Consider the following 24682-nt stretch of genomic DNA (forward strand, 5'->3'; position numbering starts at 1 on the left):
AGTATACTGCCTGTTTGTCTTCATTGATGAGCGTGGAAGATGTCTTACTTTATTACCAGATCATGGAAAATGAATTTAGAAATTTTGAGGACTGGGGGGAAGGGATTGGGACAGGTTGGAAAATGCGTGCTAATCCTTGATTACCTTGAAGTTGGCAAATAATTTTATGAAGACATGGTCCTGTCAATTTATTATTTTATAAAAAGAAAGTTGGTGGAATGATAACAAAGAAATAAAAACAGTTATCAGTTTTCGGTGAGATCCTTTAATCAGATAAATTTAGAAAATTTGGTATAAAGTAAGTTTATCAGTGGAACTAAAGTGATGAAAAAGTAACTTTCAAGAATTAGGAATCCTGTGATAGGGAAGTTCTAGGTATTCAAATTTAGGGCTGGCTGGTTTTTTTTTTTTTTTGCCTTCTCCTGTGTTAAAATGCTCATCTGTTAAGTATAGGGCAGTTTGTAACAGAGTTAACTGTGATGTTGGTTGCTTGCTTTTTTTCCCTATTCTTCCTCTGGATACTCTGTGTAGAACTAAAAAATTCCTTTAGCAAAAGTTAATTTTCTGCAGTTAACGTGTTTTTGACAGAGCAAAAAAAGAAGTAAAAATCAGTTATAGTTTTGTGGTTACCCATAGATGAAGTCAATGGTTAATATTTTGATCTAGACCCTTCCAGTGTAAAAAAAAAAAAAAAAAAATTATTTAGCCTTAGTTGTGGTATGTGGGATCTAGTTCCCTGACCAGAAATCAAACCCGGGCCCCATGCATTGGGAGTGCGGAGTCTTAGCCACCAGACCACCAGGGAAGTCTGCATTTTTTTTGCCACTTAAATTATTTAGTTTTTTAATTGAAGGTTAATTGCTATATATAATTCTGTGGTTTCCTGCCAAACATCTACAAGAATCAGCAATAGGTACACCCATGTCTTTGATGAATGTACTGACATGGGTAGAATTATGTTTTGCTCAATTTTACCTTTTTCGCTTAATGGATCCTGAACAGCTTTCAGTATCTTTAAGTACTCTACTATAACATAAGTTTTAATGGCTGAATAATACCCTCTATAGAGTAATATGATTTAAGGAGGTTATTTTGAACCAGAAAACTAAAGACTTTAAAATTGTTATGACCAGAGTTTTAGTCACTTTTCAGAAATCTAAAAGGAGTGTGATAAATAGGGCAGTTTTAAAGACTGAGCCTGCCATTGTTAACAAGGATAGTATCAGATACCTGAGAGGATGAAAAATTTTAGCCAGTTAAAAGCATTTTGAGATAAATAGATGAAAGTGACTTGAGCAAGTCGTCCAGGAAATTAGTGGGAGAGGGTGAATCAGAATTCCACATATGGTCATGAAATTGATCATGAAATGAGTAAATAATTGGAACATGCTTAAGATGATAAATGGCTTTTAACTCTTCTCCTGGATGCTTCTGTTGTTTTAACGCTGAACTGTGTTTGTTGGGCTTCAAAAGCATATTTGGGTGGATGTTTTAAAATACCTTTTTTTCTTTTTTTTTTGGATCTGGCAGTTGGTAAAAAAAAAAATATGCTTTTATAAAATGTTCTATTTAAGAAATGTCTATTAAGGTCTGTATAATAACTGAACTTGTCCTGCAGCAACTCAACAAAAAATAATGACTCTGAGATTGGGGCTGCAAATGGGCCCCTTCTTTATTTTACTCCTTGCTTTTCCATATTTTGGATAAGCTTCTCAAGATAGCTGATTTTACAAAGCTTTTATTTCATAATGAATGCTAATTTTCCTTTCTAGCACTGACACTAGTAGCCATGGGAATTTTTTATACTTCTAAAAAAAGAAATTTTGCATACAGGCTTTTTTGGAGTGTTTTAAGTTACTCTTTTCTAGGAAAACCTGAGTTTTATGTGTCACAAGCATGAATTAAGGATATTTTACATTTTAAAATCACTTGAGGACTTTTTTCTTTAAAAATACATTCATTATAGAAAGTTCAAAAAGAAAACCCCCACAGAGTAGAAAATAATCACCCATCTTGCTATACAGCCTGATGATATACCACCTGTGTTAGTATTTTCAAATATGTTGAAACACCTCCCCCATCCCACCCTAATGATGTAAACACATTGTGATTTCTGTTCTTATTTTGCAGTACAGATTCTTGTATATCTGCGATTTAAGAGAAATTTTTAAAAATTCTTTCATTAATAAAGATACCTGAAATGGGTGAATTATGTAATTTACAGAAGGTAAACCATGTCCCTTTGCTGGACTGGTAAGAGTTCTTTTTTTTTCTGGACCTAAAGGTAGTAAAAGTTCTGGCCAAGGAACTTATTAGAAGTATCCTTCAGTTCAGTTCAGTTCAGTCGCTCGGTCGTGTGTGACTTTTTGCGACCCCATGGACTGCTGCACGCCAGGCCTCCCTGTCCATCGTCAGCTCCTGGAGTTTACCCAAACCTTCATATTATTTTTAGGAGAAATATAACTTTATCTTTTGAGTCTTCTTGGAGAACACTTGAAGGCTTATAGAGACGTTTCCATAGCTAAATTTCTGAGGACTTGGTATCCTCTGCTATGGCATTGTGATTGGAAGCAATTCTTATGGTATGGCATGGGCTTTTGGGGATGAGAAGTTGTAAATAGGATATAAGAGGAAGATGACAGATTTTTCCAAACTTGGAGGAACTTCAGATTGGCTTAATTCCCGCCCTACCCCTCACTGGGGGGGTCTCTCCCTCTCTTAATTCTAAAAATCACATGGAAAAGCTAAAATACCCAGCTGTGCATGCGTGCTAAGTCAGTTCAGTCATGTCTGACTCTGTGCAACCCCATGGACTGTAGCCCACCAGGCTCCTCTGTCCATGGGGTTCTCCAGGCAAAGAATACTGGAGTGGGTTGCCATGCCCTTCTCCAGGGAAATCTTCCCGAGGATTGAACCTGCATCTCTTACATCTCCTGCTTTGGCAGGCAGGTTCTTTACCACTAGCACCACCTGGGAAGCCCCCAGCAAGGGGAACTATAGCTTTGCTTGTAGCTGTTATCACAAAAGGATCAGTTTTTACCACTTTCTGCACTATGGAGATTGGAGTGAAGGAGGCACCTCTTTTACTACTTCATCACTACAAATTAAAAGTCAATTTTTCCTCCTTTAGGAAACTTGCTAACATGACCTTATTTCTGAAAATTAAGAAATGATTGATGTGAGAGCAATGACAATGTTCTGAATAGTTTTAAGAGTTGGAGAAGGTAGGTGGGAAAGTGGAAGGGGCACAGAAATAATTGTTGAGCTTTGTATTTATTGCCTCATCTAATTTTCAAAACAGCTCAGTGGGGGTGGGAGATAGTATTCTGATTTTACAGAAGAGAAAACAGAGCTGAAGCAACCTGAGGTCACACCAAATAGCCAAGTTGGGATTCAGACCCGGTTCAAATACCTTGTTTGATCTATGCCAGACAGTGTTCTGGGAGAAGTGTATATTCACTAACATAGCAACATCCTTTGTTTTAAAGGAGCAATATAATCTCTCATAATATCTCACATTTCCTAGGCTCAAGTTAGAAAAAATAAGCCTTCTCTCTCTCTCTGTTTTTTTCTTTTCCTGTCTATTTGTATGTGTGTGTGTGTGTCTGTTTCCCGTACACCCACACACACTTTTTTATTTATTTATTTATTAAAAAAAATTTTTTTTTTTATTTTTTCATTAGTTGGAGGCTAATTACTTCACAACATTTCGGTGGGTTTTGTCATACATTGATATGAATCAGCCATAGATTTACACACACACTTTTCTAGCCTGTCCTTTACCCATAATTTTATAAGTTAAGATTGCTTTGGAGGGAATTTGCTCAGGGTATTTGCTTCAGAAAGCCTTTATCTTGTCCTGTTCTAATGTAGGACTGTGGTTTTTAGTTTATTTACAGTTGCCCTTTGTTCTTGTTTTGAACTCCAGAGGAGCTTAACTTTTACCCCCAGCTTAGTTAGGGGAAAATGCCTGGGGATGGACTTGTTGACAGATCTGTTTTATGGTTGATGGAGCAGTAGTAGTGCGTTCTCTTAAGTTCCGTGTCCATTGTATCTTGGTTAATACCAGATGTCAAGTAGTAGACTCTAGACAGCTGAGTCACGGCTAGAAGACCCAGCTATATTCTCAACCTTTACTGCTGACTGGGAGCAGTCTGTCTCAGTTTTCCTAGTTGGCCTACGGAAAGAGTGCATTTGGTAACTTTTACATGCCTGCATTGTAAACTAATTGACAGTTAGATTTTATTGTTTTTAACTTATTAACCATCAGTTCAGTCTCAAAGTGTCATGTTCCTTGTATAGAGATGACCATTTAACAGGAATTTGTGCCCCCTGCTGTAAAGCTAAAGGCATATTTTCATATTCATAGTTTTGTGAGTAGAAAAAATTTGTGTGTTTTAATCCATCATACAGTATGTTTCTCATGTATATTTTCATTCCTAATAACGAATGTTTAGCTATGAAGTTAAATACTTGCCATTATGGTTGTGAGCTAAGAGAGATGAGGGTGGATATGAATTTATTTACTTTGTTTCTTCCTTTCAGTTCCACTTATGTGTTACCTGCCTTGATACTATTTTGGAATGATATCATGTTATAGCTGTAGAGGCATGAAATTGTTTAAGAGGAATTTAGGTCAGAATGAGAATGTGGAAGGAGGGGGTTATAGTGCAAAAAGAGATTAGAGCTGGGAATAAATTGGGGGATTATTACAGTGAGATTAAGTAATTAAAGTTAAATTTTAAGACTTTATACTTGTCCATTTGAATGTAAGCTAATCATTAAATAGTTTTGATTCATTTAGATGGTCTGTAGCTTTAAGAATCTACTTTCAGTTCATCCTGTTTGGCTCACTCTGGGCCTTTAGTTCTTCCCACAGTTCTTTCATTTACCTCAGGTTAATTCACTTTTTCATTTTCTATAGCAGCTGCTTGAGAGTTTCTTTCACTCTCCTCAAATCCTCATTTCCATTTGCATCTTCAGTTTTTTAGGAGAGCTTCATTTACTGCCTCTGAGAAAACAGATTCTCTAGCAGTGCTGAACTTTATACTGCCAGGAAGCCTCTGCTTTCACTTCTCATCCAAGGGTACAAGAACTCCATGGCTCTCACTTCCTCCTGTGGTCCTGATTATGTGTGTTCCCTAATCTACAATCTTCATTCTTTTTTTTTTTTCTTCATTCTTTAATATGTGTCGTTAGTGTCATTTTGCATCCTTTCCCTGCCCAATCTGTCTGTAACTGATTCCAATAGTGATAAAAAAGGATAGTATGGGAGTGCAGGCACTGTTCTAACCCCTCTTCTAAACACTGGGAGGTTGATAGAGGCAGTTCTCACTTTGCATATATCCAGTATGCACAGATTTGTTACCACAGTTTAGTATTACCAGTCCTCCAATAACATGGTTCAGATGTTCATGTATTAGCTGAGTGAGTGCATAAAGTATAGACTTAGCTGCTAACTGTGAAGTGTAGAAATCATTACATAAATAAAAGGTGTGCATCAAGATCACTGACGAATCATGTTCCTTCTTTTATGGTCTGTTAGTGATTGATTGATCGCTGCAACTATTCAGTTCATGCAATGTGTAGTTGCATTGCCTCCTTGTATCTCAGTGATAAACCCACCATTTATAAAACCCGCCATTTTATAAGAGAGTCTTGAAAGAGGGAATTTGCAAAGATGAAAGCAGCAAAGAAAGGAAAACTAATAAATCCAAGTTACAGAAGGAATTTGCTACCTGAGGAAATGTTGACAGTGCTGCTGTTTAAGAAACTTTAGATACTCAGAGTAACTTTGTGAAGGCTAACTCCCCGAAGTAAGTGAGATAAGTAGTTGTGATGAAAAGGATAATGATGTCCAAGAGGAAATGATGTCATCAAAACCTTCACATTAAAGGGACTCTTGGAGATAGTTCATCATTATGAAAATGCAAAGGGTAAAATGTTTGAAACTGATCCAGACTTAGAAATAGGATAATTTGTGAAGTGAGTAAAAAATGCTCACTCTGTATCACGTTGAAAAAGGTAATCATTTTTCAAAAACTACTTTTGAGTAGTTTTCATACAAGGAAACATTTTAGTTCTCAGTGTTCATAATGTTTTAAGTTACATATTAAATAAATATTAGTTGTACTATTTTAGTTGCATTTCCCTGTATGTATGTGTGTGTGTGTGTATATATATAAGGAATAGTAAGCTCTTAACTGGGAGAAAATTTTGAAGATCACAAGACAGTTGTAATTTTTCCCATTGATAATTAAGATCGCATCGCATTGTGTCAGTTTGTGTGATCATTTTTATAGACCAGCACTACTGTGCAGAGTGAGGGTCACCTGTATTATTTGTTACACAACTGTGGAAACTGATCTGGTAGTGGTGAAGCTACAGTTTCTGTCTGACTTGTAAATTCATGATCATACTCTCTTCCATTCTACTGCTAATACTGCACAAAATAAATTTTTTTGTTAATAGGCCCTTGAATTTTCTTCCTAGGAGCAGATCAGATTCTTGAAAGAGCAGTTTTGTTTCTAACTGGTTCTGTTACCCATTAGATCTGGCTTTTTTACCTCCCCCAGTCCCTCTTCCTCATTACCTCCACTGGCTTTCTTAGTCTTCCGAGATCATTTTAGAGTTCATCTACCCTAGGGTCTTTACTTGATGTTTCTTCTGCTTGGAATGTTGCCTTGAGACAGCCACATCCCTCTTGTGCTGCATTTTTCAAGACTCCACAAGTGTACCTTTTCATTGAGACCTTCCTGGATCCCCGTTTTAAATTCTATATTATATCCCCCCTCTCTGTCCTTTCTGTTACTGCCCCTCCATAATTGTTTTATCTATTATGTTTGTTATCATTCCCTCATTAAATTATAAGCTCCCTAGAGCCAGGAATTTTTGTCTGGTTAATTTCTTCTTTTTTTTTTTTTTTATCCTCTTTTTTTTTTTCCTTTTCATTTATTTTTATTAGTTGGAGGCTAATCACTTTACAATACCGCAGTGGGTCTTGTCATACATTGATGTGAATCAGCCATGGATTTACAGGTATTCCCCATCCCGATCCCCCCTCCCACCTCCCTCTCTACCCAATGTCTGGTTAATTTCTATACCAAGTGTTTAGTGCCTGGCTCATAGCAGGCACTCGGTAAACACTTGCTGAAAGAAGGCAAGAATGCCCTTGAGGAACATTGTTGAACAGATTTGAATACTCAGGAAGTGCAATGAAGATCTTTTCTCTGTCTTCTCATTGTGTTTTGCCTAATAGTAATAATTTCTACCAACCCTGTATTATCTTCCGGTGCAAGGTAATAAAGTACCTTATAAAGGCCTTTTATATGTGTTACTAGTTGACCCTCACAGCAAGGTATTCTCTACATATTTCAGAGGAGGAAACAGGCTGTGGAGTTTAGTCACATAGCTGGTAAGTGGCAAAGTCAGACCTTAAGCTAACCTGTAACTCCACATTATGTACACTTTCAGGTCACTGCATTTGATACTCTTGTTTGTCTTTGTTTATTGAGTCATAATTCACATACCACAAAATTCCCTCTTGTAAAGCATACAAATTCAGTGGTTTTTAAGTGTATATACAAGGTTATATAGGCTGTCGCCACTTTGTGATTCCAGAACATGTTCTTTATCCTTGAAAGAAACCTCAAACCTATTAGCAGTTAGTAATCCTCAGTCTTCCTTTCTGCCCCAGCCCTTGGCAACCAGTGATAGTTTCTGTCTGTCTGGATTTACCTATTGTGAACATTTCATATAAGGGGAGTACTACAATATATGGCTTTTTGTGACCGGCTTCTTTCATGTTGCATAATGCTTTGAGGGTTCATCCGTGTTGTAGCATCTATCAGTATTTTATTCCTTTTTATGGCTAAATATTTGATTGTGTAGATGCACCACATTATCTATTAGTTGATGGGTGTTTGGATTGTTTCCATATGTCAACTGTTAAGAATAGTGCTTCTGTGAACATTCATATATTTGTTTTTGTGTAGGCATTTGTTTTCAGTTCTCTTGGGTATATACCTAGGAGTAGAATTGATGGATCACATGGTAACATATAGATAGCATCACTGACTCAGTGGACATGAATTTGAGTAAACTCTGAGAGATAGTGAAGGACAGGGAAGGCTGGCGTGCTGCAGTTCGTGGGGTTGCAAAGAGTTGGACATGACCTAGAGACTGAATAACTATGGAAACTCTGCATTTAACTTTTTGAGGAACTGCTGGTCTGTTTTCCAAAGTGGCTGTATTATTTTATATTCCCACCAATGGACTATGAGAGTTCAAGTTTCCTGTATCCTCACAAACATTTGTTGTTGTTTGTCTTTTTTAAAGATGGACAGAACTTAGCAACTAAACAGCAACAACAATCCTAATAGATATGAAGTGATATTTCATGATTTTGACATGCTTTGCCCTTAGAGCAATTGAGATTGAGCATCTTTTCATGTGCTTATTATTCATTTACATATCTTCTTTGGAGACATGTGGTATAATTCCTTTTCCTATTTTAATTAGTTAATTTATTTTTGGCCACACCACATGGCATGTGGGATCTTAGTTCCTCTACCAGTGATTAAATCCATATCTCTTGCATTGGAAACTTGGAATCTTAACTACTGGACCGCCAGGGAAGTCCCCCTTTGTTTATTTTAAATAGGATTTTTTGGGTATTTTTATTGTTGATTTTAAGAGTACCTTTTTTGATATGCATTTTCCTTTTTTTAAAATGATTTTTGGCTATGCTGGATCTTTGTTGCTGTGTGGGCTTCTCTGTAGTTGTGGTGAACTGGGGCTACTCTGCAGTTGCAGTGCGAGGCCTTCTCATTGCGTTGGCTTTTCGTTAAAGAGACAGGCTCTAAGGCCTGTGGGCTTTAGTAGCTGTGGCTCCTGGGCTCTAGAGCACAGGCTCAATAGTTGTGCATGGGCTTAGTTGTGCTGTGTGGCCTGTGGGATCTTCCCAGATCAAGGATTGAACCTGTGTCTCCTGCATTGGCAGGCAGATTCTTTACCACTGAGCACCAGGGAAACCCAAGATTTCTTTATGTCTTATTGGTACTTTGATCCTTATCAGTACCCCCAAATTTTCTCCCATTCTGTGGGTGTTTTTACTTTCTTGAGCCTGTCCTTAAAAGCACAAACATTTTACATTTTGATGACGTTCACTTTGTTTCTTTTTTCTTCGTTGTTTGTACTTCATGTGTTATATCTAAGAAACTATTGCCTAATTGGAGGTCTTGAAGACATATCAATGTTTTCTTCTAAGTGTTTTATAAATGTAGCTCTTATATTTGGTTTTGATCTATTTTGAAAGTATATGAGATTGGGGGTCAAGCTTCATTTTGTTGTATGTGAATATTTAGTTGTCCCAGCACTATTTGTTAAAAATATTTTTTTCCCTTTATTGAATGGTCTTGGCAGCCTTGTTGAAAATTAATTCATTATATTTCTGGATTCTCAATTCTCTTCTGATGATCTACATGTATATATTTGACTTTGTTGACCACTTTCGTATGCAAATACTTCTTGATTTTGACAGTTTATCATGTTGGGTCTCCTTGTTTCTCTTGTCACAGAGTCTTCCTTCCCTTACTCCTAAATGCACAGTCTCAAGGACTCCAGTTGTTTTAAAAAAAACCTTCCCCCGTTCATGTGCACACGTTTATGCTCTGGCTCTCTTCTCCATCTCAGGACACGTGTACCTTGAATTCTTTAAGTGATCTTCCATGCTTTCTTTTCCTTCACTCCGCCCCCCCCCGTCCCCCCTTTTTTTTTTTTTGGTGGGAGTGCCATGCCAGTGAGCTTGTGGAATTTTAGTTCCCTGTCAGGGATTGAACCCAGATCTTCAGCAGTGAAAATGTAGAGTTGTCACCACTGGATCGCCAGGGAATGCCCTCCCTCCCTCTTAATAATCAAGGGTTATCATATAATCATTTTACCCCAGCCTTTATAACTATTGCTCTTTCCTGGGCTCTTTCCCTGCCTCCCCAAATTTATTTATTTTTATTTGGCTGCTCCAGGTCTCAGTTACAGCACACAGGATCTTTAGTGTAGCCTGTGGGATCTAGTTCCCTGACTAGGGATCAGACCCAGGCCCCCTTCATTAAGAGCTCAGAGTCTCAGCCGTCTGGACCACCAGAGCCTTTTCCTTGTGGCTTTGTGATCTTTATCTCTGGCCAAGTTTATTATATGTTAGGTTGACTTTGATTTCCTTCTTTGGCTCAGGGATTCTTTGTACTCTCTCTGTGGCCTTCCACCCTTCATCATCGGATGCTTGCTTCTATACATATCCCTCACTTCCAAGTTAGACTAGAGAATACACATCAAATACACCTTTTTATTGTACATGCAGCCTGTTATGTGGTCCTAAGACCATAAGCATTAAGCATTACAAATCCTGACTCTGTCGTTTACTATTAGTTGACTTGGTTAAGTTAGTTAACTTGTCTAAACTTCAGTTGTCTCTTCTGTATAGAAGGGCTAATACCACCTATTTTTTGGTGGTGGGTAGGATTAAATAAAATATGTGTAGTGTCATGGACTGGGCATTTAATAAATGTTAGATATTAGTATGTTGCTGTTCCTTTTGCTTGAGGTACTAACTCCCTTAACTCTGCTGCCCCAAATTCTTCCTGTCCTTTGATGGTAGATTCTATTTCAGAGTACTGTGTCTTTCATAAAACTGTTGCTGGCATTTCACTTATACCCCACCCTGGTCTTTAGTGCTTCCTTTTTTGGCCCTATGCTATTCTGTGCCTTTCTTAAAGCTTGTATGTTAGAAGTGACACATAATTTTTGTATGATCACTCCTTTTCTGATTTATAAACAATTTGAGAGCAAGTCTTGCTCAGCTTCATATATCCCTGGTAGTGGATTTGTTTTAGTGTGTAATAAGCTCTCAATAAATAGATGAAACTCTGTTGCTTAATATTAAGGCAAATATCTTTTTTGTAAGACTTTAGAGACAACTTCGTACATGAGTAAATAGCTTTTCCTAATGTATTCCCATAGCACCTTGTCCACAGGGCTATTTTAATTCTGGTTGCATTGTAATATTCCCTGATTTGTGGGCCCTTTGAGTACAGATGCCTTGTCTTAATCAGCTTTTAATTGCTTGCTTGTCTGTCTTCCCCCTCCATAGGGCTCAAGGAGGACATGGGCTGTCTCCTGAGCACTGTATCACTGGCACCTAATACAGTCTTTGAGGTGCTCAAATATTTGTTAAATAAATGAATGATTGAGCACTCATTTTAAGTACTGTAAAATAACATTTTTGTTAAATATCCATGTAATTGTCATGTGTCTGTATCTTAGATCCAGGAAAACTCTAACTATCAAATTCTTCATTGTGAGTTATTTCTCACAGTACACACAGACATATTCACAGAGCTTGTCTTTACTCTTAATACTGTATGGTTCTTCTATCAACAGAAAATTAGATTAAAGGTTTTACTAAGCATGGCCCTGCCCCTTAGAATAAGACCCAGTTTCCCCTGCAGTCAGTCTCTCTCATCAGGAAGCTTCCATAAACCTCTTCTCCGTATCCATCAGAGGTCAGACAGAATGAAAACCATAATCACACAAAACTAACCAAATTGATCACATGGACCACAGCCTTGTCTAACTCAGTGAAACTATGACTCATGCCATGTAGGGATACCCAAGACAGATGGGTCAGAGTGGAGAGTTCTGACAAAACGTGGTCCACTGGAGAAGGGAATGGCAAACTGCTTCAGTATTCTTGCCTTGAGGACCCTGTGAACAGTATGAAAAGACAGAAAGATAGGACATTGAAAGATGAACTCCCCAGGTCGGTAGGTGCCCCATAAGCTACTGGAGAAGAGTGGAGAAATAAGTCCAGAAAGAATGAAGAGATGGAGCCAAAGCGAAAACAATATCCAGTTGGGGATGTGACTGGTGATGGAAGTCAAGTCCGATGCTATAAAGAACGATATTACATAGGAACCTGGAATGTTAGGTCCATGAATCAAGGTAAATTGGAAGTGATCAAACAGGAGATGGCAAGAGTGAGCATTGACATTTTAGGAATCAGTGAACTAAAATGGATGGGAATGGGTGAATTTAATTCAGATGACTGTGGTCAAGAATCCCTTTGAAGAAATGGAGTGCCCTCATAGAAAACAAAAGAGTCTGAAACACAGTACTTGGGTTCAAAATCTCAAAAACGACAGAATGATCTCTCTTTGTTTCCAAGGCAAACCATTCAACATCACAGTAATCCAAGTCTATGCCTCAACCGCAAATGTTGAAGAAGCTGAAGTTGAAAGGTTCTGTGAAGACCTATGAGACCTTCTAGAACTAACACCAAAAAATGATGTCCTTTTCATCATAGGGTACTGGAATGCAAAAGTAGGAAGTCAGGAGATACTTGGAATAACAGGCAGGTTTGGTCTTGGAGTAAAAAACAAAGCAGGGCGAAGGCTAACAGAATTGTGCCAAGAAAAGGCACTGGTCATAGCAAACACCCTCTTCCAGCAACACAAGAGAAGACTCTACACATGGTTATCACCAGATGGTCAAAACTGAAATCAAGTTGATTATATTCTTTGCAGACAAAGATGGAGAAGCTCTATAGAATCAGCAAAAACAAGACCCGGAGCTGACAAGGCTCAGATCATGAACTCTTTATTGCAATATTCAGACTTAAATTGAAGAAAATAGGGAAAACCACTAGACCATTCAGGTATGACCTAAATCAAATCGCTTATGATTATACAGCGGAAGTGAGAAATAGATTCAAGGGATTACAACTGATAGAGTGCCTGAAGAACTGTGGATGGAGATTCATGACATTGTACAGGAGGCAGGGATCAAGATCATCTCGAAGAAGAAGAAATGCAAAAAGGCAAAATGGTTGTCTGAGGATGCCTCACAAATAGCTGAGAGAAGCTAAAGGCAAAGAGGAAAAGGAAAGATAAACCTGTTTGAATGCAGAGTTCCAAAGAATAACAAGAGAGAAATGAAAGCCTTCCTCAGTGATCAGTGCAAAGAAATATAGAAAACAATAGAATGGGAAAGACTAGAGATCTCTTCAAGAAAATTAGATGCTAAGGGAACATTTCATGCAAAAATGGGCCCAATAAAGGACAGTAACGGTATGGACCTAACAGAAGCAGAAGAGATTAAGAAGATGTGGCAAGAATACACAGAAGAACTATATAAAAAAAGATCTTAATGAGCTGGATAGCCACAATAGTGTGATCACTCACCTAGAGCCAGACCTCTTGGAGTGGGAAGTCAAGTGGGCCTTAGGAAGCATCACTGCGAACAAAGCTAGTGGAGGTGATGGAATTCCAGTTGAGCTATTTCAGATTCTGAAAGATGATGCTGTGAAAGTGCAAATTTGGAAAACTCAGCAGTGGCCACAGAACTGGAAAAGTTCTGTTTTCATTCCACTCCCAAAGAAAGGCAATGCCAAAGAATGTTCAAACTACCACACCAATTGCCCTCATCCCATAATGCTAGCAAAGTAATGCTCAAAATTCTCTAAGCCAGGCTTTAACAGTACATGAACCAAGAACTTCCAAATGTTCAAGCTGGATTTAGAAAAGGCAGAGGAACCATAGATCAAATAGCCAACATCTGTTGGATCATTGAAAAAGCAAGAGAGTTCCAGAAAAACATCTACTTTGCTTTATTGACCATGTCAAAGCCTTTGACTATGTGGATCACAACAAACCGTGGAAAATTTGGGAATACCAGTCTACGGCCATACCACCCTGAACGTGCCTGATCTTGTCTGATCTCGGAAGCTAAGCAGGGTCGGGCCTGATTAGTACTTGGATGGGAGATGGGAATACTGGACCACCTTACCTGTCTCCTGAGAAATCTATGCAGGTCAAGAAGCAACAGTTAGAACCAAACATGGAACAATGGACTGGTTCCAAATTGGGAAATGAATATGTCAAGGCTGTATACTTTTACCCTGTTTATTTAACTTACATACAGAGTAAATCTTGTGAAATGCTGGGCTGGATGAAGCACAAGCTGGAATTCAGATTGCCAGGAGAAATATCAATAACCTCAAATGACACCACCCTTATGGCAGAAAGTGAAGAGGAACTAGAGAGCCTCTTGAGGAAAGTGAAAGAGGAGAGTGGAAATCTGGCTTAAAACTCAGCATTTAAAAATTGAAGATCATGACATCCGGTCCCATCACTTTGTGGCAAATAGATGGGGAAACAGAGACTTATTTTCTTGGGCTCCGAAGTCACTGCAGATGGTGACTGTAGCTATGAAATTAAAAGACGTTTGCTCCTTGGAAGAAAAGCTATGACCAACCTAGACAGCTTATTAAAAAGCAGAGACATAACTTTGCAGACAGAGATCCATCTAATCAAAGCTACTGTTTTTCCAGTAGTCATGTATGGATGTGAGAGTTGGACCATAAAGAAAGCTGAGTGCCTAAGAATTGAAGCTTTTGAACTGTAGTGCTGGAGAAGACCCTTGTGAGTCCCTAGGACAGCAAGGAGATGAAACCAGTCAATTCTAAAGGAAATTAGTCCTGAACATACATCGGGAGGACTGTTGCTGAAGCTTGAAGTCCCAATACTTTGGCCACCTGATTTGAAGAGCTGACTCATTTTAAAAGACCCTGCTGCTGAGAAAGATTGAAGGCAGGAGGAGAAGGGGACAAAACAGGATGAGATGGTTGGATGGCATCACCGACTTGATGGACATGAGTTTGAGCGAGCTCTGGGAGTTAGTGATGGACAGGGAAGCCTGGTGTACTGCAGTCGATGAGGTCGTAGAGAGTCAGACATGACTGAGTGACTGAACTGAGGGTGAATTTAACTCCCCTGCTAAAGCTCATATTTTGCAACTAAAATTTTGATAGTTAAGAGAAGTTTTGTAGGTCTCTTCAGAATTAGCTTGGCTTCATGAGAGTGTGCTTTTTTAAAACATTTGTGGAAGAGATGAGAGAGTGAATAGCTTTTAGGCTTTAAACAGAAGTGGACACGTTTAGTTGAAAGTGAAAGTCACTCAGTCGTGTCCGACTCTTTGCGACCCCATGGACTGTATAGTCCATGGAATTCTCCAGGCCAGAATCCTGGAGTGGGTAGCCTTTCCCTTCTCCAGGGGATCTTCCCAACCCAGGGATCGAACTTAGGTCTCCCGCATTGCAGGCAGATTCTTTACCAGCTGAGCCACCGAGGGAGGGAGTAATTGCTTTTCCAGGAATTCAAAGATAATCACCATAGAGAGGAACAGGCCCTGACTCACCAGTTACTTCCATCTGTAAGAAGAGAAAATGATAAGTACCTTAAATGGTTATTATTAGAAACACATAACAAAACAGTATAAGTTACTTTACAAGTTTCTAGGAAATGTTAGAACTTCTTAGCATTGTTGAAGGTGGGATTGTATAAGCTGGATATTCCTCATAACTGTAGTAAAATGTGTATATTTTTAGGTTAATTTTTAAAGTTATGAATATGATGTCTGTTATAGAAAATGCTTTTATAAGTACAGAATAATGTAGAATTAGATTGTATCTTGTATAATCGTTGTGTTTTTACTCCAATCTTTTTCCTTTTTTTAAAGCACAGATTACATACATTTATCATTTCATCTTTTTTCTGTTTAACATTTCATAAACTTTAACATTTTTCATATATATGTTAATATTTGCATAATAGTCAATTGTAGGCTTTACCATAATTTACTTAACTAGATGCTTGCTTGGGCATTTCAACTGTCGTAAGTGTTTTGCTATGAGGAAAATGAATGAGTCCGTGACGAACTCCTGTCTTTTCACATACCAGTGAGTCTTTGTTTGAGCTCTATGCGTTAGATAGTTGAAATGCTTAATGAAGTGTGGTGGTCCTTCATAATGGTTGCTGTTTCTCTATTATTCTTTGGATGTGTGGGTAGGTTGTGTTAGATCATTTTTTTCCTCCCATTCAAATCTTGAATTTTTTTCCCTGTTAGGATACATATAATGGTCCTTTTTGGAAAGGAGTATTACTAGATCAATGGAAAGAAGTATTTTTTTTCCTTATTGGAAAGAAGTATTTTTAAGGTTCTTGATACATAGTGCTAAATCACTTTGCAGATACTGTGCTTTTACCAGGAATATATGCGGTTGCTTGTCTTAGTGACAGCTAGAAGACAAATGCAAGAGGAAAATAGCAGAAATAAAAATCCTTAAATTCTGTGTATGAACATACAAAGTATGAATTATTGTTTTTTTAAATGTAGACCAGTTATTTGGTTCATTCCTGCTGAGTTTATTTTCCATTCTGTAAAACAGGTGATTTGATGAAGAGTGCTGCAGGAGAGTTTGCAGATGATCCCTGCTCTTCCGTGAAGCGTGGTAACATGGTTCGGGCAGCTCGGGCTTTGCTCTCTGCTGTTACCCGGCTGCTTATTTTGGCTGACATGGCAGATGTCTACAAATTACTTGTTCAGCTGAAACTTGTAAGTACAGGCCTATGTCTGTAATTTGTTCTATCACAGCGAGTCTGCTGCTGGCCATACTTAATACTTAGTTCAGCATTCCTTAGGATTTGGTTTGGTTGTGAGCTTGGTTTACCCAAGTGGACCAGGAATGTTTTTAATTTCCACTTGCTCCTGTATTCCACGTGGACATGATACTGGCTGTGCTGTGGGCCTATGTTGTCTTTGCAGAAAAGGTATTGTTTTTGACTTCTTCCCTTTTTGTGGTAGTGATTAAGCATTTCTTTGTACCAACAGAGTTCCAGAGTTGAGAAATCAAGATATGTTAAATTATATCCTTTTACATGAAAGCCAAAATAATACTGTCCTTTCCTACTTCCCATAAAACTCCCATGTGGTACCTGCCCAAATGTAAATTTAAGAGGGAGTTTGGATTACTATCTGAGTAGCTGTTGAAAGGAATAAAAAAATTCTAGATCTTCTTTATGTACAGACTTGTATTGTTGAGAATTTTTCTTTTGTGGGGATGTGTTTTATAGGTAGAAGATGGTATCTTGAAACTGAGGAATGCTGGCACTGAACAGGACTTGGGAATACAGTATAAAGCCCTGAAACCTGAAGTGGATAAACTGAACATTATGGCAGCCAAAAGACAACAGGTACGGTCCTGATTTGGGGATATATCTAAGTGTTTATATTATTACCTCGTGGGAAAAATGCATTCAACCTAAGCCTTCAAAAGGTACCAATATTTCCCTCTTCTAATATAGTTCTATTAAGACGTTTAGTATATGACGTGTCCTTCAGTATTGTTCCTAAAGTTAGAATTAGGTTGTATCCATATTATGCTCCTGTTTCGATTCCTGTGAAAATTTTGCTTTAGGTACCTTAGCAGTTTGCCATAGCATTTGGAGAAGTGATACGCCTTTCTTCTCTGTGTTCAAGGATGAACTTGAGTTGATGGTGAAATTTAATTCAGACTTCTAAAAAACCAGTCAAAAACATATTGGAATTCTATGTCAGAAAGTACCTTGCCCTCCATATTTTGTAACTTTTAAGTATTTCTTATCATTTGTTATTAGTAGTTTTATAGTATTAGGATTTTATGTTGTGTGACATGTGGACCAGTGTTCTTATTTTTGCAGCTTTTGCTCACCCTTTGGTGTTTTGCTGTTGGGATGCTTGAAGTCTTCCTGTGCCCTTTCTGTTGGATGCTGTGTGTTAGATATGTATTCTATAGGGCGGATGCATGTGTCACCATCTGGCTCTAATAACTTCCATAGCCCTGATTAAGCTTGTGCTAAAAGATGAATTCTTACTATTGTTAACTGATACCTATGTTGGTTAGGATAATTTTGCACTGCAGTTTACAGAAAACCTAACTCCTAAATGCATGAACATTGGGGGTTTATTTTCTCACTGATTAGAAGCCCCAGGATAGGTTAAGTGACTTCAGGGTTGTTAAATGTAAAGGTTTTGCAAGTATCATCAAGGTCTCCATGTCTTTACATTTCCAGCACTTCTGTCTTCAGTGTGTCTCACTGAAGAAGCTGTAGGCATGGCATTTGTCAGTATGTCCAGTGAGGAAAGAAAAGGTTGTTTGTTCCATATGTCTCTCTTAATAAGCAAATGATCTAGAAGCCTTTAACAGAGTTGCCCTAATAATGGATTGTATAATATGCCCATTCCTTACTAATCATTGTAAAGAGGAAAGCAGTTAACAATATCTGACTCAGGGTAATGAAGATCTCCCTTCTGCTGTGACAGGGTAGACCTTCCTGAGAACAGGAACATTCAACAAGAGCACTCTGACAGGCATGAGGAACGTGGGGTCGGTACTGTAAATGTCCAGTATATTACAGCTTCAGCTTTGGAGACTTAGACTTTGATTTGGTTACATTTACATTAGAATGAAAATTCTGTCCCACAAGGTTGAGAAGATTGAATTAAGTAATGTTATGTGAAGTATTTAATATAGCACCAGATTCTTAGTAGGCCCTTAGCAGTGGGCAGTTGGTGAATAGTAGCTACTGCTCATATTTCAAGCTATAAGATGTGATCAGTCTGAATCTGCACATACGGGGTCCTGATTTTTATGTTTCGAGTACTTAATATTATACATGATAATATAGCTAGATTTGTTGTATTGCCTGAGTAATTTAGTTAATGTAGGCTCAGTGCACTTTTATCATTTGTCCTTGAATTAGCTTGTGTCTCTATCACACAAATCACAAGTAGTTTTTTCTTTTTGCTGGAGCTGATTAATCCTTAGAAGAACTTGTTGTATGATAATATGGTTATTCTATGAATATGGCAAGCTGCCGAAATTATATTCGCAATTGATTTTACTGGATGTGCTTGATATAAGGTCTCTTTTGAATATGTGAAATAAATGTTATATATAAAAAATAAAGTTTGGGGAATAGTCCTACTGTCTTTAAACCTAGTCTGATATTGATTTATGAAGGCTTACTATTATTTGAGGAAAGGGAGAACATTTAGACTGACACATTTAGATATTGCATATCTTTCAAAATGGTGGAATAAGTAAAGTGATGATGTTCTTGATATAAACACAGTAATAATAATCCAGAATTTTGTATGCTACTGGAGAAACTTACTGGAGAGTAATGCTCCCTGAGTTTTAATTCTGTGTGCTTTGAGTCCATGAAGAGTTCCTTAATTATAATCCCCTGATATAAAAAAAAAAAAAGCTTCCCAAATAAGATATCATAAAAATCTTGAAGTTACTCGTTAATGTGCCAAAAGATCTTCTATAAGCCCCTCCATATGTGTTTTCTGCCCTTGATCACCCTGCTCTTTGCCCCAGGAGCCTAACCTATCTTCAGGACTGCATCCAGGGGCTTCTTTGCCCTCTGGCTTCTGGTTGAGTTGGCTAGTGTGGGAGCATCATTAGGAGATCAGAGGACAGTAAACTGGGATTTATCCCTGCCTCCTGGTTGTCCTGGGTGGCTAAATGTCATAGCCTCTCTTGGGTTGTGTTCTCCCTCTGCCTCGTTCCCTGGTTTCAGGTAAGTGCTGTCTAATTTCGTCTCTTTGGGCCCAAGTGCCCTAATAAACTGTGGTTTTTCTGTACTTTACCCCCATAACTTTTGTATTATAGTCTCTAAACATCTTACCTAGCTTGATCTTAGCATCTGTTTTCTGCTGGTATCTTGAGGGATAGAGTCTAAAGTTTGTCTTGGGTTTGTAGTATATCATGGTCACTTAGAGTTTTCCTTGGGTCTGAATCTTTAACCTTTAGCCTCCTACAGTAGAATTTGTTGAATAGACTGGCTATGGGCGCGTGTGTGCCCCCGATCATAAAACAACCTTTTATAGGACCTGGGGCTTGGTGTGTATTTCTTGAAACTAATGCTTTTCTTGGGAATTAAATTGCAATTCATTTTATCCTAATGTACCAGCCTGGTGGAATCTTCACTCTCCCTTTTAGGTACTTCCCACTGGTCTTCTTTAGTTACTGGTCACAGTTTTCCACACTTTGTGTTTTCTGGCAGAGTTCCTCTACTGCTGTATGCTTAGTATCCTGGACTGTTTCACCTGTGACCTTTCCTTCTCTCCCCAGGTGTGGTATCTAATAGTTCACCTCCTCATCAAGCCTTTTATCTTTGCAGGCTCCCTAGTCCAAAAAAGGGATTTCGTCACGAACAGTATTTGGATATGATGTGCATACTTGGCTGCTTTAGCTCCCCTGTACCATTTAGGCAACAGCCACCCAGTGAGGAAATGCTGAACCTTATAAGATGTATAGGAGCTCTGGAATTTAACGATTTTGTCTTTAAGGTTTTTCTGGAACATGGTGTAGGGGTGAGGATGTTGTTGAAAATAATAGTGAATAACTTTAAAAAGGTGTTTACTATACACTAAACACTGTTATAAGCACTTTGTAAGGAGAAATTTGTTTAATCCTCACAAAAATAGTATAAGATAGATCCTGTAATTGATCAGATATTAATTTTATAGATGGAGAAACTATAGTGTAGAGAAGTTAATTAATTTGGCATAGACATTCATCTAGAAGTGGTAGAGCCTGTTTTGAACCTAGGCTATATGGCTCCAGAAGACAGGCATATTGTTTAATCTGCTGCTGTAATCCCTGGTGCCTAGAACACTGCCTAGATACAATAGTGTTCCATATATACTTGTTTAACAAGTGAGAGAAAAACCCCATTTCGCTGTACTGCAGATCCATCTGGAATGGGATTCTGTGTGTGGCCGTAATCTGTTACTTTCTTGGGCTAGAATGTTATTTGCTGAGTAGAAGTTTTGAATTTCCATTAGACTGGCTGCAGACTGTTCTTTGACTGTCAGGGTGAACTAGATGGTAGGGGTTGGATCTGCCATAGCACTGATGCTGGTTTTTCTGAGGAGGACTACTTCTGCCTACTTCTGTCAGCTCTGCCTCCCCAATATGCTAAAGATGGACTACTTTGGTGTTTACATTCCACCCACCCAGGTACACGAGCTTGTTGAGATAGGTTTGTTAAAAACATAGTGCTTCTTACCTAGTCTGTCAACTCTGATTTTTGTGATTATTTTTCTGAAAGCATGAACAAATTGGTAATGGATAATGTTGCCACTGTCTATTTCATGTGTAAATCATGTGGACTGGATGGGTTTGACCATGGACCATTTTTTTAAGTATAGTCATTTGAATCCAAGAGAAGACATCTGATCAAAAGTAACTATGGCTGCAATTTTATATTGTTAAGAGGGACATGAGAGGAGATTGTCATTTGAATTTCCAGATCTTCGTTAGAAAGTGTTCTGGATTGCTTAGAACTTAGCTTCTGTTTCTTGGTTACTTGTGTGATGGTTAGTTCAAATTATGTTGGAAGGAGTCACTTCCACTTTGTTTTGTTTGTTCCTGAGTTTGTTTGGTCACACTGGGGAATTATGAAGCCTAAAGTAGATCAAGGAACTCTAATTTTGTATGTAATCTATTACATTGCTTAATAGCTTATTTTCCCCCATTAATCTGGATTACTTACCAGCCCTGTGTATCTTATTTTTGGCTGCATTGGATTTTAGTTGCAGCGTGTGGGATCTAGTTCCTGACCAGGGATCAGACCTGAATTGGGAGCATGGAGTCTCAGCCACTGGACCACCAGGGAAGTCCTAGCACTGTATATTTTGAAAAGAATTCTTATGATTGATTATTTTTCTTATTATAGTAAATAGTCCTGCCTTGTGATAGTGTCTGTTTTCCTATCTTTACTTAAAATCTAGTTCTTTATGCTGTGGCAGAAGCACTTCTAAAAAGAGAGAAGGTAGAACACTTTAGCAGTTAGGACAAATGATGGTGGCTGTCATTTTCATCATAGATTAAAATACATCCTCCGTACTTGTAAAAAGAAGTCTGTCAAAGATACATTGTGGTGAGGGCAAGATATTTAGAAAATGCCACACAGCACATGTGCACCAGCTGCTTTCATATACTGGTGAGCCCTAGCCCTTTGTCGTAGCTCAAGTCTTAAAATGATCATCCTCTAAGTCCATGGTGTCCTTTTTTGAGTATTGAACCTCATGTAGTCTTTAGGAAGGTAGGAGTTTATCATACCAGGCTGAGAAGTGGCTTTAGAAAAATTATGTGTTGAACAGGAATTGTGGCACCTATTATAACTTTGGATGACCACAAAGTGTCTTTGCTAACCTTTGTAAAACACTGTGCTGATTTAGGCTGTGGATACTTAGGAAGTATGTCAAAGTTGATTGCAAAGTGTTTTTATAAAATAGAGGATATTATAAAGGCAAATGCCTTCTTAGAAAGCGTAAAATTCCCTGAGGTTGTGGTGAGGGAAGACATTTAGGAAATACCACACAGAACATGTGCACCAGCTGTTTAAGCATAATAGTGAGCCTCAACCCCCTGTCATAGCTTGAGTCTTGAAATGATCACTGATAATCAAAATCCACGGGGTCCTGTTTCTGAATATTTAGCCTAATGTACTGTGCTACAGGGCATTTGAAGTGCTATGAGCTATTACTTGCAAATTCAGATTGCAAATGAGAAAAGAATTCTAGCAGGAAAAGTAAGCTGTCATATTGTACAAAGTTTCAATAAAGATGCAAACCTAAAACATAGTGAGATGAAGTTTCAGACAAAAGCCAGTTTGGTGTCTCTAATGCTTAATTAGGAACTCATTTAGAAAGATGACCCATAAACAGTTAAGTCAGACTTTAAATTGAGTAATTGACTTTGGCCTTTCTAAGTCAGTTTTCTCTTACTGTTTGCACGTGTTGTACTTATTTTAAAAACATTTAAATTACACTCTAGGACTCAGTTGATGAGATTAATGTTGAAATTCTAGAATCACACATAAAATAGAGTTGAAACAGTTGGTGGTCAGTTATGGTTATCACTTACATTTTTCTCCTGTGGTGGCAAATCCACATTTACTGAAGACTTAGTTTTCTCTGAGTAATTGCAGTAACATAGGAATACCAGAAGTACTCCCTTCCCATCTTGTTTATTGTTGGTATCACTTAGCATATTCACCCAGTTTACCAAGCAGATGCTGGTAGTTGAAACCATGTTAGGAACCTCAAATCATTTTAACTGTGGATTATAATTAGGGGATAGAGGAAATTGAGAAAGGACAGTTCACCTAAGATTGCATGTCTATAGAGTATTATAGTGAAATATTAATACAAACCTTTTGGGTTAAAGTCATGGAGTCCATGGACCTCAGCTTTATGCCCTAATAATCTGGGTCCTAAGGTGGTCTTTGGGATGGGAAGGGGAAATGAGATGGTCTGTACTTGGGAGAATAGCCTTCCACATCCTTACCTGGCTGGTTTGAATAAATAGTTTGTGGTTTTGAGATATCTGTAGTATCTCATCCGAAATTTCATAAAACTCTCTCAGTGAACTTTTATAACTTAATAAAAAAGAAGTCCTCTTAATAAATTTTGCTCTGTTTAAATGTCTCTTATTTTTTGTATTTTAGTTGAAATAGGTATATCCATCTTAATAAGGTTATAATCAAGATGCTAGTTTTCATGTTTTTTTTTTTTTATGGTTTTGTTTTTTATTAGTGCTGTTCTAGATGCCTTACATGCATTGTTCCATTTAATCCTCAAGGCATTTATAAGAGAGCAAAATATTGCTCCTATTTTTACAGAAGGAGAAACTGAGTATGGAGAGTTTAAATAGGATCATAATAGTAAAAACTGGAGCTGGAGATTCAAATTCAGGTCTTTGTGTTTTGGGAAAGTTTGAACTCTGAGCTACTAAGCCATACTGTGTCCTTTGTGATGAACTTTCAAGCCAAACTGTTAATGAAAATAACATCTAATTAGCAGAAATTCTAACTTTTTAGAATTCACTGACAAATTTTTATGAGTGGAACCCATATTCTTGTTTTACTTTTGTAGGAACTGAAAGATGTGGGCCATCGTGATCAGATGGCTGCAGCCAGAGGAATCCTGCAGAAAAACGTTCCAATCCTCTATACTGCATCCCAGGCATGCCTACAGCACCCTGACGTCGCAGCCTACAAGGCCAACAGAGACCTGATATACAAGCAGCTGCAACAGGCAGTCACAGGAATTTCTAATGCAGCCCAGGCCACTGCATCAGATGATGCCTCTCAGCACCAGGGTGGAGGAGGAGGAGAACTGGCATATGCCCTCAATAACTTTGATGTAAGTTGTACTTGGGAGGAAACTTCAGGCTCTTGACGATCCCTCAAAGTTAACAGATTTCTGGGGAAATGTGATCAAGGTTTCTCATGAAAGCTCAATTTTGTCTTAGATTTGTAGTGTAAGTTGAAAGAAATTTTATGAACCATCAGTCAGCTTGATCTTGGCCTAAAGGATTTATCTTTTCTTCCCCCTCCCTTCCCTTCCCTCTTCCCCTTCCCTTCTCTTTTCTTTTTTAGTTTTAGTTAAACTTCTGAATTTTTTTTAATACAACTTGTGTTTCCTTAAGAGGTCATTCTTTAGATATGAATTCTATTCATTTCAACCTAGATTTTAACCTTCTGGGAGATGTGAACCTATGGACGATACAGAGGCAAAGTGCACTTAGGTTGTGTGCTCCAGTCTAGTGAGAGTTACAGACACATCATAAATGACTACAGCAAAAGTGCTGTCATCTTAATCTTATTTGCCTGGACACACTTCTCAATAACTAAATTGTAATAAAGACAACATTTCATCAAGTGGGAGCAAATTTAGGATTAAAATACTTTGTTAGCATAATGCCATATAATCACTTTTTATAAATGATGCCCCA

At 38.0% G+C, this 24682-nt stretch overlaps 1 protein-coding gene across 1 annotated transcript in view; it reads left to right on the forward strand.

Moving 5' to 3' along the window:
- The window catches only part of CTNNA1 (catenin alpha 1), a 173994-nt gene that overhangs the window by 39002 nt on the left and 110310 nt on the right, over positions 1-24682 (forward strand). Inside the window, exons 4-6 of the mRNA XM_061151410.1 lie at positions 16277-16443; positions 16962-17081; positions 23821-24090. Coding sequence (XP_061007393.1) covers positions 16277-16443; positions 16962-17081; positions 23821-24090 — 557 coding nt within the window. The remainder of the gene's footprint in view (positions 1-16276; positions 16444-16961; positions 17082-23820; positions 24091-24682) is intronic.

Source organism: Dama dama, chromosome 9 (genome assembly GCF_033118175.1).
Source record: "Dama dama isolate Ldn47 chromosome 9, ASM3311817v1, whole genome shotgun sequence".
NCBI lineage: Eukaryota > Metazoa > Chordata > Mammalia > Artiodactyla > Cervidae > Dama > Dama dama.